At 44.2% G+C, this 13,459-nt stretch overlaps 1 protein-coding gene across 7 annotated transcripts in view; it reads right to left on the minus strand.

Annotated features, from left to right (window-relative positions):
* The window catches only part of LOC106609299 (filamin-C-like), an 86,627-nt gene that overhangs the window by 36,011 nt on the left and 37,157 nt on the right, over nucleotides 1-13,459 (minus strand). For all 7 annotated transcript variants that reach the window (XM_014207962.2, XM_014207961.2, XM_014207960.2 and 4 more), the window contains exon 4: nucleotides 2,745-2,895. In XM_014207962.2, coding sequence (XP_014063437.2) covers nucleotides 2,745-2,895 — 151 coding nt within the window. The remainder of the gene's footprint in view (nucleotides 1-2,744; nucleotides 2,896-13,459) is intronic.

A 13,459-nucleotide genomic window follows, 5' to 3' on the forward strand; every position in this document is an offset into this window, starting at 1 on the left:
GCGAGTGAGGAATGTGCCGTCTAATGTGCCGGCAATGGTTCTGTACTGCTGCTGCTCATTTCATGGCAAAGTTATTGTTATTATTGTTTTTGTATTCTTTAGAAGGTGGATCAGCTTTAATATTGCAAGTAGATTGTGGCTTCTATCAATGTAATTGTCTGCATCATTTACAATCCCCCATAAACTATTTTAAATAATATATACAGTGCCTTGCAAAAGTAGGCGTTTTTCCTATTTTTTGCATTCCAACCTGTTATTTAAATGGCTTTTTATTTGGATTTCATGTAATGGACATACACAACATAGTCCAAATTGGTGAAGTGAAATGAAAAAAATTAAAAGTGTTGCTTGCATATGTATTCACCCTCTTTGCTATGAAGCCCCTAAATGAGATCTGGTGCAACCAGTTACCTTCAGAAGTCACAGAATTTGTTAAATAAAGTCCACCTGTGTGCAATCTAAGTGCCACATGATCTGTCACATGATATCAGTATATATACACCTGTTCTGAAAGGCCCCAGAGTCTGTAACACCACCAAGGAAGGGGCACCACCAAGCAAGCGGCACTATGAAGACCAAGGAGCTCTCCAAACAGGTCAGGGACAAAGTTGTGGAGAAGTACAGATCAGGGTTGGGTTAAAAAAAAATATCAGAAACTTTGAACATCCCACGGAGCACCATTAAATCCATTATTAAAAAATGGAAAGAATATGGTACCACAACAAACCTGCCAAGAGAGGGCTGCCCAAAAAAACTAATGGACCAGGGCAACAAAGAGACCAAAGATAACCCTGAAGGAGCTGCAAAGCTCCACAGCGGAGATTGGAGTATCTGTCCATAGGACCACTTTAAGCCATACACTCCACAGAGCTGGGCTTTACGGAAGAGTGGCCAGAAAAAAAGCCATTGCTTAAAGAAATAAGCAAACATGTTTGGTGTATGCCAAAAGGCATGTGGGAGACAACCCAAACATATGGAAGAAGGTACTCTGGTCAGATGGGACTAAAATTGAGGTTTTTGGCCATCAAGGAAAATGCTATGTCTGGCGCAAACCCAACACCTCTCATCACCCCGAGTACACCATCCCCACAGTAAAGCATGGTGGTGGCAGCATCATGCTGTGGGGATGTTTTTCATCAGCAGGGACAGGGAAACTGGTCAGAATTGAAGGGATGGATGGTGGTAAATACAGGGAAATTCTTGAGGAAAACCTGTTTCAGTCTTCCAGAGATTTGAGACTGGGACGGAGGTTCACCTTACAGCAGGACAATGACCCTAATTATACTTCTAAAGCAACACTTGAGTGGTTTAAGGGGAAACATTTAAATATCTTGGAATGGCCTAGTCACAGCCCAGACCTCAATCCAATTGAGAATCTGTGGTATGACTTAAAGATTGCTGTACACCAGCGGAACCCATCCAACTTGAAGGAGCTGGAGCAGTTTTACCTTGAAGAATGGGCAAAACATCCCAGTGGCTAGATGTGCCAACCTTATAGAGACATACCCCAAGAGACTTGCAGCTGTAATTGCTGCAAAAGGTGGCTCTACAAAGTACTGACTTTGGGGGGGTGAATAGTTATGCACGCTCAAGTTTTCCGTTTTTTTGTTTTATTTCTTTTTGTTTCACAATAAAAAATATTTTGCATCTTCAAAGATGTAGGCACGTTGTGTAAATCAAATGATACAAACCCCCCAAAAATCAATTTTAATTCCAGGTTGTAAGGCAAAACAAAGGGGGGTGAATACTTTCGCAAGCCACTGTAATTTATATAATTTTCATGGAAATGTTTTTTAATAACAAATAATAGATACAAATGATATACTTACTCATGATATACTCCTGCCAGGTAAGCCTACTTTGTAGTTAACATTTAATGTTAAGGTTTTGGGGAAAGTATTTCTGTCAACCCACAAGACGGTTATCACATCAACTGGCCACACACGGAGACGTGTGACACAAACGTGCTCACCACACAGACAGACAGGGGCAATATTGCTGGAAATGAATTGGCAGATAGTGTTAGGTTTGGCTTTTTAAGCCAATAGTGGCTAACCAGCGGTGGGACAATGTCAATGTCGAGCAATGTTGTTCATTGACTATTACCATTCATTCTTGCTGTCAATAACAACTGTATCCGCTGGCGATTAGGAGAGAGTGAGGTGCTTACCATCTAAGAGCCAACATCTATTTTTTGTGTCAGTGCTGCCTGCCAGTAGTAATCATCTCTGATTGATTGAGAGATTCAAGGAGCTATCATCGTTAAGTAGCATAATAGATGCAAAGCATTGAATATTTACATTCATGCACTTCTAAATTCATTTTGTAACTTTGCCCCGAAGCATTTGACTGCAGGGCACTCCCACATCATATGGAGGAATGTGTCTACCTGATTTAGGGGACACATTGAACAGTTGGAAGTTGGGGCCCATTTCATCATCAAATATTTCCCTGGTGTTAAACACAGTCCGTGAATAAACTTAAAATGTGTAAATTGATGGTTCAGATTATGGGATGCCAAGGTCATATTTTTCCATATTCTGTTGAAGTTAAAGGGTTGTTCAGATTCAATTAGATCTGTGGACCATATTTTTTAATGGCTAGCTCAGAATATGAGCTTTCCAATAGTTGTTTATATATTAAAGAGGTCAGTCCTGTTGGGAGCCCAATTTATTTATAGATAAATAAGTTAAAGTAGTCTTTGAAGGAAGTCAGTTGTTACATTCCCAGTCTCTCTCTCTCACCTGGTCCATAGGCCTTGGCCTTCTTGGGGTGCAGAGTCTTGGAGCGCAGCGGGGCACCAGGCTTCAGCTTGGACTTGGGAAACTGGGACAGGTAGGTCATCACCGAGTGCTCGTCCACATTGGGATCCACTATTTCCTCAGGGGCTATCACCTACAGAGAGGGAGAAGACAATAGACGGTGCACGGGGTCAAAGGTTATCATCACTTCCTGTTTCTCTATGGATATACTCACAAGATACAATATACATGTCTCTAACAATGGGAGTCGTCGTCCACAAAGCGGCACGGCATCATGTCTAGCTCCTGCCTATCCTTTCCTCGACTTGGTGGATACATCTTATTATTGAAATCTTTTTTTAAATATTAGATGAGGGTTGTTGACTTCAACCGCCTGTATTCAATGGAGAGAGAGGCTATGCTTCTAGCCTCATGCCATGAATATGCATAGCAATCTCGAGACAACTCCGATATCAAGTGTTGTTTCTCAAAGTTGACGTGATGTCATGTTTCCTACTTATATTAGTACACTCGAAACAACTTAAGAATGACAAAACTGCTATTTGATCAAACAAACCTAATGTATCAAATAATCCATAAATGTATTTGTTGATACAATTTGACACTCTCTCATTGACCTCCATACAAAAACTCCTTGATTGGTGGGCGAAACAACGAAAAAACGCCTCCTGCTGGAGGGAGACAGATTTTCCACCGAGTTGGGCCTCTCTCTTCCTCTTCCTCTCCGTACACAATCAAAGCCTGATTTAATAAGAAGAGGGGGACAGGAAGAGGAGCAGCACACACAGGAGTCAAAGGTTATCACATCGCTTCCTGTTTCTCCTAACACGCAATCAAATCATGATTTAATAACGTTCTAATAAATATTGTATTAATAACTACTAACCCGACGATAAAGAACTTACTTCAAATGAATGAACATCAAAGAAAGACATGAAATAGACATAGAGCCTAATGAGGCTCTCTCTCTGGCTGTAAAGTTGATGTAAAACAACAGCCTGGTGAAAGGACTGGGAAAACCAGGGCAGTGGAATCAAAAGCAGCAGCTCTGATGGAATGAAAGGCTAATTGTATTGTCCAACATCACAATGTGTTTTCCTTATGATCGCAGTGGAAAGAGGGGGTGGAGAGGGGGAATAGAAAAGCGAGAAATGCCACCAGGAAATCACATTGGAGTAGTTTAATGTTTTATTGAGAAAGAAAGTTCCCCTACGTGGAGCTAGAGTGAGCTACAGGAGTGAGGTTTGAGTAAAGAGAAATGGGGGAAGGAGAAAGGGAGAGGAGAAAAGAGAGAACAGAGGGAGAGGGGGAGGAGAAAGGGAGAGGAGAAAAGAGAACAGAGGGAGAGGGGGAGGAGAAAGCAGAGGGAGAAGGGGAAGGAGAGAGCAGGACAATGAGACACTTGTGAAGAACAAGTGAAGAAAAGAGATGGAAGTGATATAGAGAAAGAAAGAGAGGGGGAAGGGGGGGATGTAAGGAAAAATAAAAAATATTAGAGCGAGAGAGAGATAGATGAGCTCCTGCATTTTTCAGCATGTTCTTATTAAAGCATGATCTTAAAAAAAAGATAGATTTAGAGTTAGATAAACTTGGGAGTTTTTGTCAGGAACACATACAGGATGCTACCCTCTACAACATAACCTTCACTCCAAATCAAAACTCAGAAGCTTTAGAAGCTGCCTCCCACTGTTCAGAGGTAATTAAAATACAGATCCCTGTGTATGTAAAGAATGATAAAGCAAGAAAAGATCACAAAATGAAGATCCTTATGGAAAATCAAGAGACATTTTTTGCTGACTATTATAAAAATGGGAACATCAGCAAACTCATCTTCCACCCAAACCACCCCCTGGCACAGCACAGTGATATATTAGCACACTACCCCTCTGTTAAGGGTAATATAAATCTCTATAAGTCTGGAACAGCATTGGTACAGGGCAACCCCAAACAGTTTCAGCTGGACTTTCACCTAATCAAAGAATTAGCCCATCAGGAGAAGCTCTCCCTTGAGAAAGATACCCCCACCCTGAGTGGGTCAGACCAGGCCTCTTCATATTATAACCCCACAGACGAGCAACCCCAAGTGGAATGTCAACCTCCCAGCACAGAGTACTACCTCCTCATTGAAATGAAGGATACATTTACCCAGCTGGACGTGAGGCAGGTGGAGCTGGAACAGCAGGTGATTACACTCCAGTCAGCACAGACCCAGACAACAGTCCAGCACAACAACACCCCCTTAACCAGACCCGGAGAGCTGGAGGTGGAGAGAGACATATCTGCACTCTGGACTGTAATGAGACAACTTCAACAATATAAAAAGCAAGAGCTGGAGAAGAACAGAGCACTAGAGGAGATGATCAGACTGCTGGAGGAGAGGGTGAGGGGGATGGCGTGTGACAGAGAACAACCCACTAGAGAGGTGGCCACCCCCGCAGAGAAGCCAGCAGAACAGCCCACTTCAGCTCCCGACAAAAGTCTCGACACCACAGCAGAACAGTTCACACCAGACCCGGACCATAGCGTCAACATCACAGCAGAACAGACAAATGAAGAACCCCAAGCCCAGGGACCTCACCCCCTCTGAGCACCCCCCGTCAGCCTCCCTGATAGCCCTCCTGACAACCCCCCCACACCCACTGAGGACATACACAAGACACAGATTGTACTCCTTATGAACTCAAATGGGAAATATATACAAGAAAAAATACTTTTTCCCAAACACAGTGTGTCTAAACTCTGGTGTCCAAACACCCAGCCCGCCCTAGACCTTCTGCCTGAGGACCAACTAGGATCACCCAGCTACGTAATAATACACACAGACACAAACAACCTGCGAACACAGCAGGAAAGGGTGGCCACAGCACTGAAGGGAGTGATTGAAAAAGCTTCTTCTACTTTCCCCAATGCACAAGTGGTTATCTCCACCCTGCTACCACGAAAAGACTTCCACCCTGCTACCATACAGTGGGTAAACGCAAGTATTTCCTGTGACTGTGCCTCAAAACCAAATGTTATCCTGGACCACAACCCTGGACTTGAAAAGCCTCTATGACCAGGTCCACCTATACAAGGCAGCAGTGCCCACCTTTGCCCGGAGTCTAAAGGACATCGCTCTCAAACGCAGCCCCAACACTTCACACAGGAGCAACAGATCAATAGACACCCCGCCCAGACCAGCGAGACACTCTCCCAGACCTGCGATACCCCCCACCCCCCCCCCCCCCGGACCTACACATAGAGGACCCACGCTGAGACGACCTACATCCAGACCACAACACCACCAGCCACATCCACACCCCCACCCCAACCAATCAACACCCCCCCCCCCCAAGTCAACCATAACCACACCCCGTTTAGGCCCCCTCAGATCAGACCTATGCCCCTCCTGCCCACCCCATTCCCCCCACTCCCACAAAAGAGAGCCTCAACATGTAAGTCACACATATGCCCAGGCCTTGAGCGGGCAAACAGGCCCAACCACCACACTGCAAATGGCATGTACCAGATGCTCAGCAGGCTCTGCTCACACTTACTGACCTCAGGCCAAACCACACGACCAACAACATTTGACACTTTATAGAACACAAAGAACACACCTTCACTATCGCATTCTGGAATATCCAAGGCCTGAGGTCATCTGCTTTTGGCCTGAAGGGCAGCAACCTGGACTTCATCAAAGAAATCGGAAAAACAGACATTGTCATGCTACAAGAAACCTGGTATAGAGGAGACGGACCCACTGGTTGCCCTCTAGGTTACAGAGAGCTCGTAGTCCCATCCACCAAACAACCAGGTGTGAACAGGGAAGGAACTCAGAGGGTATGCTAATTTGGTATAGAGCAGACCTAACTCACTCCATTAAATTAATCAAAACAGGAATTTTACATTTGGCTAGAAATTCAACAGGAAATGATCTTAACAGAGAAAAATGTCCTCCTGTGTGCTACCAATATCCCCCCACTAGAATCCCCATACTTCAATGAAGACAGCTTCTCCATCCTGGAGGGGGAAATCAATCATTTCCAGGCCCAGGGACATAGTCTGTGGCGACCTAAATGCCAGAACTGGACAAGAACCTGACACCCTCAGCACACAGGGGGACAAACACCTGCCTGAAGGTGACAGCATTCCCTTCCCCATATGCCCCCCTAGGCACAACTATGACAACATAACCAACAAAAACGGGTCACAACTCTTGCAGCTCTGTCGCACGCTGGGTATGTACATAGTCAATGGTAGGCTTCGAGGGGACTCCTACGGTAGGTACACCTATAGTTCATCTCTTGGCAGTTGTACTGTAGACAACTTTGTCACTGACCTCAACCCAGAGTCTCTCAGAGCATTCACAGTCAGCCCACTGACTCCCCTATCAGATCACGGCAAAATCACAGTCTACTTAAACAGAGCAATACTCAATCATGAGGCATCAAAGCCAAAGGAACTGAGTAATATTAAGAAATGCTATAGATGGAAGGACTGTAGTGTGGAAACCTACCAAAAAACAATTAGGCAACAACAAATTCAATCCCTTTTAGACAACTTCCTGGACAGAATGTTCCACTGTAATAGTTAAGGGGTCACTTGGTAGTAGAAAATCTTAACATTATATTTGACCTCTCAACTTCCCTATCAAATGTAATAATCTCAAATAGAAAATCGAAGAAAATGAACAACAATGACAAATGGTTTGATGAAGAATGCAAAAATCTAAGAAAGAAATTGAAAAACCTGTCCAACCAAAAACATAGAGACCCGGAAAACCTGAGTCTACGCCTTCACTATGGTGAATCACTAAAACAATACAGAAGTACACTACAGAAAGAGAAGGAACAGCACATCAGAAATAAGCTCAATTTAATTGAAGAACCCATAGACTCTAATCACTTCTGGGCAAATTGGAAAACACTAAACAAACAACAACACGAAGAGTTATCTATCCAAAATGGAGATGTATGGGTAAACCACTTCTCCAATCTTTTTGGCTCTATAACAACGAACAAACAGCAAAAACATATACATGATCAAATACAAATCTTAGAATCAACTATTAAAGACTACCAGAACCCACTGGATTCTCCAATTACCTTGAATGAACTACAGGACAAAACAAAAACCCTCCAATCCAAAAAGGCCTGTTGTGTTGATGGTATCCTCAATGAAATGATCAAATATACAGACAACAAATTCCAAATGGCTATACTAAAACTCTTTAACATCATCCTTAGCTCTAGCGTCTTCCCCAATATTTGGAATCAAGGAATGACCACCCCATTCCACAAAAATGGAGACAAATTTGACCCCAATAACTACCGTGGGATATACGTCAACAGCAACCTTGGGAAAATCCTCTGCATTATCATTAACAGCAGACTCATACATTTCCTCAGTGAAAACAATGTACAAATGTCAAATTGGCTTTTTACCAAATTATCGTACGACAGACCACGTATTCACCCTGCACACCCTAATTGACAACAAAAAAAACAAAAAACAAAGGCAGTCTTCTCATGCTTTCTTGATTTCAAAAAAGCTTTCGACTCAATTTGGCATGAGGGTCTGCTATATAAATTGATGGAAAGTGGTGTAGGGGAAAAACATACGACATTATAAAATCCATGTACACAAACAACAAGTGTGTGGTTAAAATAGGCAAAAAAAGACACACATATCTTCCCACAGGGCCATGGGATGCAGCTTAAGCCCCAGCCTCTTCAACATATATATCAACGAATTGGCGAGGGCACTAGAAAAGTCTGCAGCACACGGCCTCACCCTACTAGAATCTGAAGTCAAATGCCTACTGTTTGCTGATGATCTGCTGCTTCTGTCACCAACCAAGGGAGGCCTACAGCAGCACCTAGATCTTCTGCACAGATTCTGCCAGACCTGGGCCCTGACAGTAAATCTCAGTAAGACAAAAATAATGGTGTTCCAAAAAAGGTCCGGTCTCCAGGACCAAAAATACAAATTCTATCTTGACACCGTTTCCCTGGAGCACACAAAAAACTATACATACCTTGGCCTAAACATCAGCGCTACAGGGCTGTGAAATATCTGAGAGACAAGACAACAAGGGCATTCTATGCCATCAAAAGGAACATAAAACTCAACATACCAATTAGGATCTGGCTAAAAATACTTGAATCAGTTATAGAACCCATTGCCCTTTATGGTTGTGAGGTCTGGGGTCTGCTCACCAACCAAGAATTCACAAAATGGGACAAACACCAAATTGAGACTCTGCATGCAGAATTCTGCAAAAATATCCTCCATGTAAAACGTAGAGCACCAAATAATGCATGCAGAGCAGAATTAGGCCGATACCCGCTAATTATCAAAAGCCGGAAAAGAGCCGTTAAATTCTACAACCATCTAGAAGAAAGCGATTCCCAAACCTTCCATAACAAAGCCATCACCTACAGCGAGATGAACCTGGAGAAGAGTGCCCTAAGCAAGCTGGCCCTGGAGCTCTGTTCACAAACACAAACACAACCCACAGAGCCCCAGGACAGCAACACAATTACACCCAACCAAATCATGAGAAAACAAAAAGACAATAACTTGACACATTGGAAAGAATTAACAAAAAAACAGCACAAACTAGAATGCTATTTGGCCCTAAACAGAGAGTACAAAGTGGCAGAATACCTGACCACTGTGACTAACCCAAACTTAAGGAAAGCTTTGACTATGTACAGACTCCGTGAGCATAGCCTTGCTATTGAGAAAGGCCGCCGTAGGCAGACCTGGCTCTCAAGAAAAGACAGGCTAGGTGCACACTGCCCATAAAATGAGGTGGAAACTGAGCTGCACTTCCTAACCTCCTGCCCAATGTATGACCATATTAGAGAAACATATTTCTCTCAGATTACACAGATGCACAAAGAATTCGAATACAAACCCGATTTTGATAAACTCCCATATCTACTGGGTGAAATACCACAGTGTGCCATCACAGCAGCAAGATTTGTGACCTGTTGCCACAAGAAAGTGTCAATCAGCGAAGAACAAACACCATTGTAAATACAACCCATATTTATGCTTATTTATTTTTGCTTTTGTACTTTAACCATTTGTACATTGTATACAACACTGTATATATACATAATATGACATTTGTAATGTTCCTTATTATTTTGGAACTTCTGTGAGTGTGATGTTTACTTTTCATTTTTATTGTTTATTTCACTTTTGTATATTATCTACTTCACTTGCTTTGGCAATGTTAACATATGTTTCCCATGCCAATAAAGCCCTTGAATTGAATTGAGAGAGAGAGAGAGAGAGAGAGAGAGATGTAAAGTTATGTAGCAGCTGTTAGGCACATGAAATGTCTGTGTTTGAACAGCCCTCTGGATAATGGAGTCCATAATTATACACAACCACCACATGGGGACTTACAGGTGGAAACACACACACGTTCACATACTCTCACACACACATGCTAATTTACAACCTATAGGGTGTGTGGCTCTGAGAGGAAACAGGCTGTTCATGCTAAAGAGGTCTCACTGCTTCAGGCATGCATACCTGTACATACATATATACATACATTCACAGACTCTTACTATAGGTATTCTACTCCCAGTGTACTCTGCTCAAAAAAATAAAGGGAACACTTAAACAACACATCCTAAATCTGAATGAAAGAAATAATCTTATTAAATACTTTTTTCTTTACATAGTTGAATGTGCTGACAACAAAATCACACAAAAATAATCAATGGAAATCCAATTTATCAACCCATGGAGGTCTGGATTTGGAGTCACACTCAAAATTAAAGTGGAAAACCACACTACAGGCTGATCCAACTTTGATGTAATGTCCTTAAAACAAGTCAAAATGAGGCTCAGTAGTGTGTGTGGCCTCCACGTGCCTGTATGACCTCCCTACAATGCCTGGGCATGCTCCTGATGAGGTGGCGGATGGTCTCCTGAGGGATCTCCTCCCAGACCTGGACTAAAGCATCCGCCAACTCCTGGACAGTCTGTGGTGCAACGTGGCGTTGGTGGATGGAGCGAGACATGATGTCCCAGATGTGCTCAATTGGATTCAGGTCTGGAGAACTGGCGGGCCAGTCCATAGCATCAATGCCTTCCTCTTGGAGGAACTGCTGACACACTCCAGCCACATGAGGTCTAGCATTGTCTTGCATTAGGAGGAACCCAGGGCCAACCGCACCAGCATATGGTCTCACAAGGGGTCTGAGGATCTCATCTCGGTACCTAATGGCAGGCAGGCTACCTCTGGCGAGCACATGGAGGGCTGTGCGGCCCCCCAAAGAAATACCACCCCACACCATGACTGACCCACCGCCAAACCGGTCATGCTGGAGGATGTTGCAGGCAGCAGAACGTTCTCCACGGCGTCTCCAGACTCTGTCACGTCTGTCACATGTGCTCAGTGTGAACCTGCTTTCATCTGTGAAGAGCACAGGGCGCCAGTGGCGAATTTGCCAATCTTGGTGTTCTCTGGCAAATGCCAAACGTCCTGCACGGTGTTGGGCTGTAAGCACAACCCCCACCTGTGGACGTCGGGCCCTCATACCACCCTCATGGAGTCTGTTTCTGACCGTTTGAGCAGACACATGCACATTTGTGGCCTGCTGGAGATCATTTTGCAGGGCTCTGGCAGTGCTCCACCTGCTCCTCCTTGCACAAAGGCGGAGGTAGCGGTCCTGCTGCTGGGTTGTTGCCCTCCTACGGCCTCCTCCACGTCTCCTGGTGTACTGGCCTGTCTCCTGGTAGCGCCTCCATGCTCTGGACACTACGCTGACAGACACAGCAAACCTTCTTGCCACAGCTCGCATTGATGTGACATCCTGGATGAGCTGCACTACCTGAGCCACTTGTGTGGGTTGTAGACTCTGTCTCATGCTACCACTAGAGTGAAAGCACCGCCACCATTCAAAAGTGACCAAAACATCAGCCAGGGAGCATAGGAACTGAGAAGTGGTCTGTGGTGTCCACCTGCAGAACCACTCCTTTATTGGGGGTGTCTTGCTTATTGCCTATAATTTCCACCTGTTGTCTATTCCATTTTCACAACAGCATGTGAAATTTATTGTCAATCAGTGGACAGTTTGATTTCACAGAAGTGTGATTGACTTGGAGTTACATTGTGTTGTTTAAGTGTTCCCTTTATTTTTTTGAGCAGTATATAATGCTGAAATCATACTGACATTTTCAAGAGCTCTTAAACCATGCCCCATGGTCAGAAGAAATAATGAGTTTGGCCAAATGAAGCCAGTCAAAACGACTTCAAGACTTTCCCAACCTTGTTAAACTGTCTGTCAACAAGTTCTCTGTTGATCTGAACCAGCTTGCATCATGCTGTATATCCCATGGTGACACAATGACCAATTATCTCCCTTTCTAATAGTCTCTCTTTCTGTGGATCTCTCTCTCTCTCTCTCTCTCTCTCTCTCTCTCTCTCTCTCTCTCTCTCTCTCTCTCTCTCTCTCTGAGGGGTGTCAGAGGGTGTTCTAGCTATATTTAACCCTTGGCTGTAGGGCCAGGGGGTGAGCCTGAAAATAGCATGACCACTCACTAGGTGAACCACTATGCTACTCTCTGTGTTCCTCGACTGATACAGGGTCAGTGGTGTTTTGGGGATCCCAATGTTTAAGGTTAGACAGGGGTAACAAGAGCTGACCCTGGTGCAGTTGTTCAAGATGTAAACACATCCCACGACCTTGTCACTCCCACCATGTGACCAGTGCTCTAAGCATGCTGAGATTGCCCCCATTCTGCCATACAGTGATTGTCTGGACCCTCCCATATAAGCTCAAATGCAACATACACAAACCCGTGCACACACACACACACACTCCCTCCTCTATACACATGCATATACTTATTAAGAACAGCCTGAAAAATAGCAAGGCCCGTCATGGGATCACCAATCCTTCTAATTCCTAATATTTATGTCTCCATATATCTGCTTCTCTCTCCTCCCCTCATTTCTCTATGGAGAGTTGCAAGTTTCCTTGGTCTGTGTTAACATCATTGACTAAGGAGCAGAGGGTTGTTTCAGCTATTGGTAACTAATGTTTGGGCCAAATTATACACTGAAGGAAGTGCATATTGACACGATAAAACACAGGTTGCCCTTGGACAAGTGGACAAAAACCACTAAGCGCACGCACGCACGTACACACGCACACACACACACACACACACACACACACACACACACACACACACACACACACACACACACACACACACACACACACACACACACACACACACACACACACACACACACACACACACACACACACACACACACACACACACACAGGGAATATAGAGTGTCTGTTCATGTTTTCCATCTTGGAATCTAGAAGTGCTATAGACTAGTGTGTGACTGGGGAAACAGTTTGTGGTTTCATAAGAGCCCGCTTCAGTGGTCCTGGCATTGGCTAACCCACCCTCGCCACTTCAGAATCCAGCCTAACCTGATGCCAACCTGGCCTCCCCTCTCTCCAAGACCCAGCCCAGTACAGCAGCATGCCAATGTACCTCCACAACCACATACTGAAGAAATTAGCCAAACACAATCCCACATACACTTATCCACATTGGCCTATGTGGCTGCGGACTGTCACCTGGGACACACCCACCAACTCCAACTCCCTCACTCAAAGAACAGATTGATCATACAGGCTTATGACAAGTCTTACAGTGCA

Source organism: Salmo salar, chromosome ssa07 (assembly GCF_905237065.1).
Source record: "Salmo salar chromosome ssa07, Ssal_v3.1, whole genome shotgun sequence".
NCBI classification, from domain to species: domain Eukaryota; kingdom Metazoa; phylum Chordata; class Actinopteri; order Salmoniformes; family Salmonidae; genus Salmo; species Salmo salar.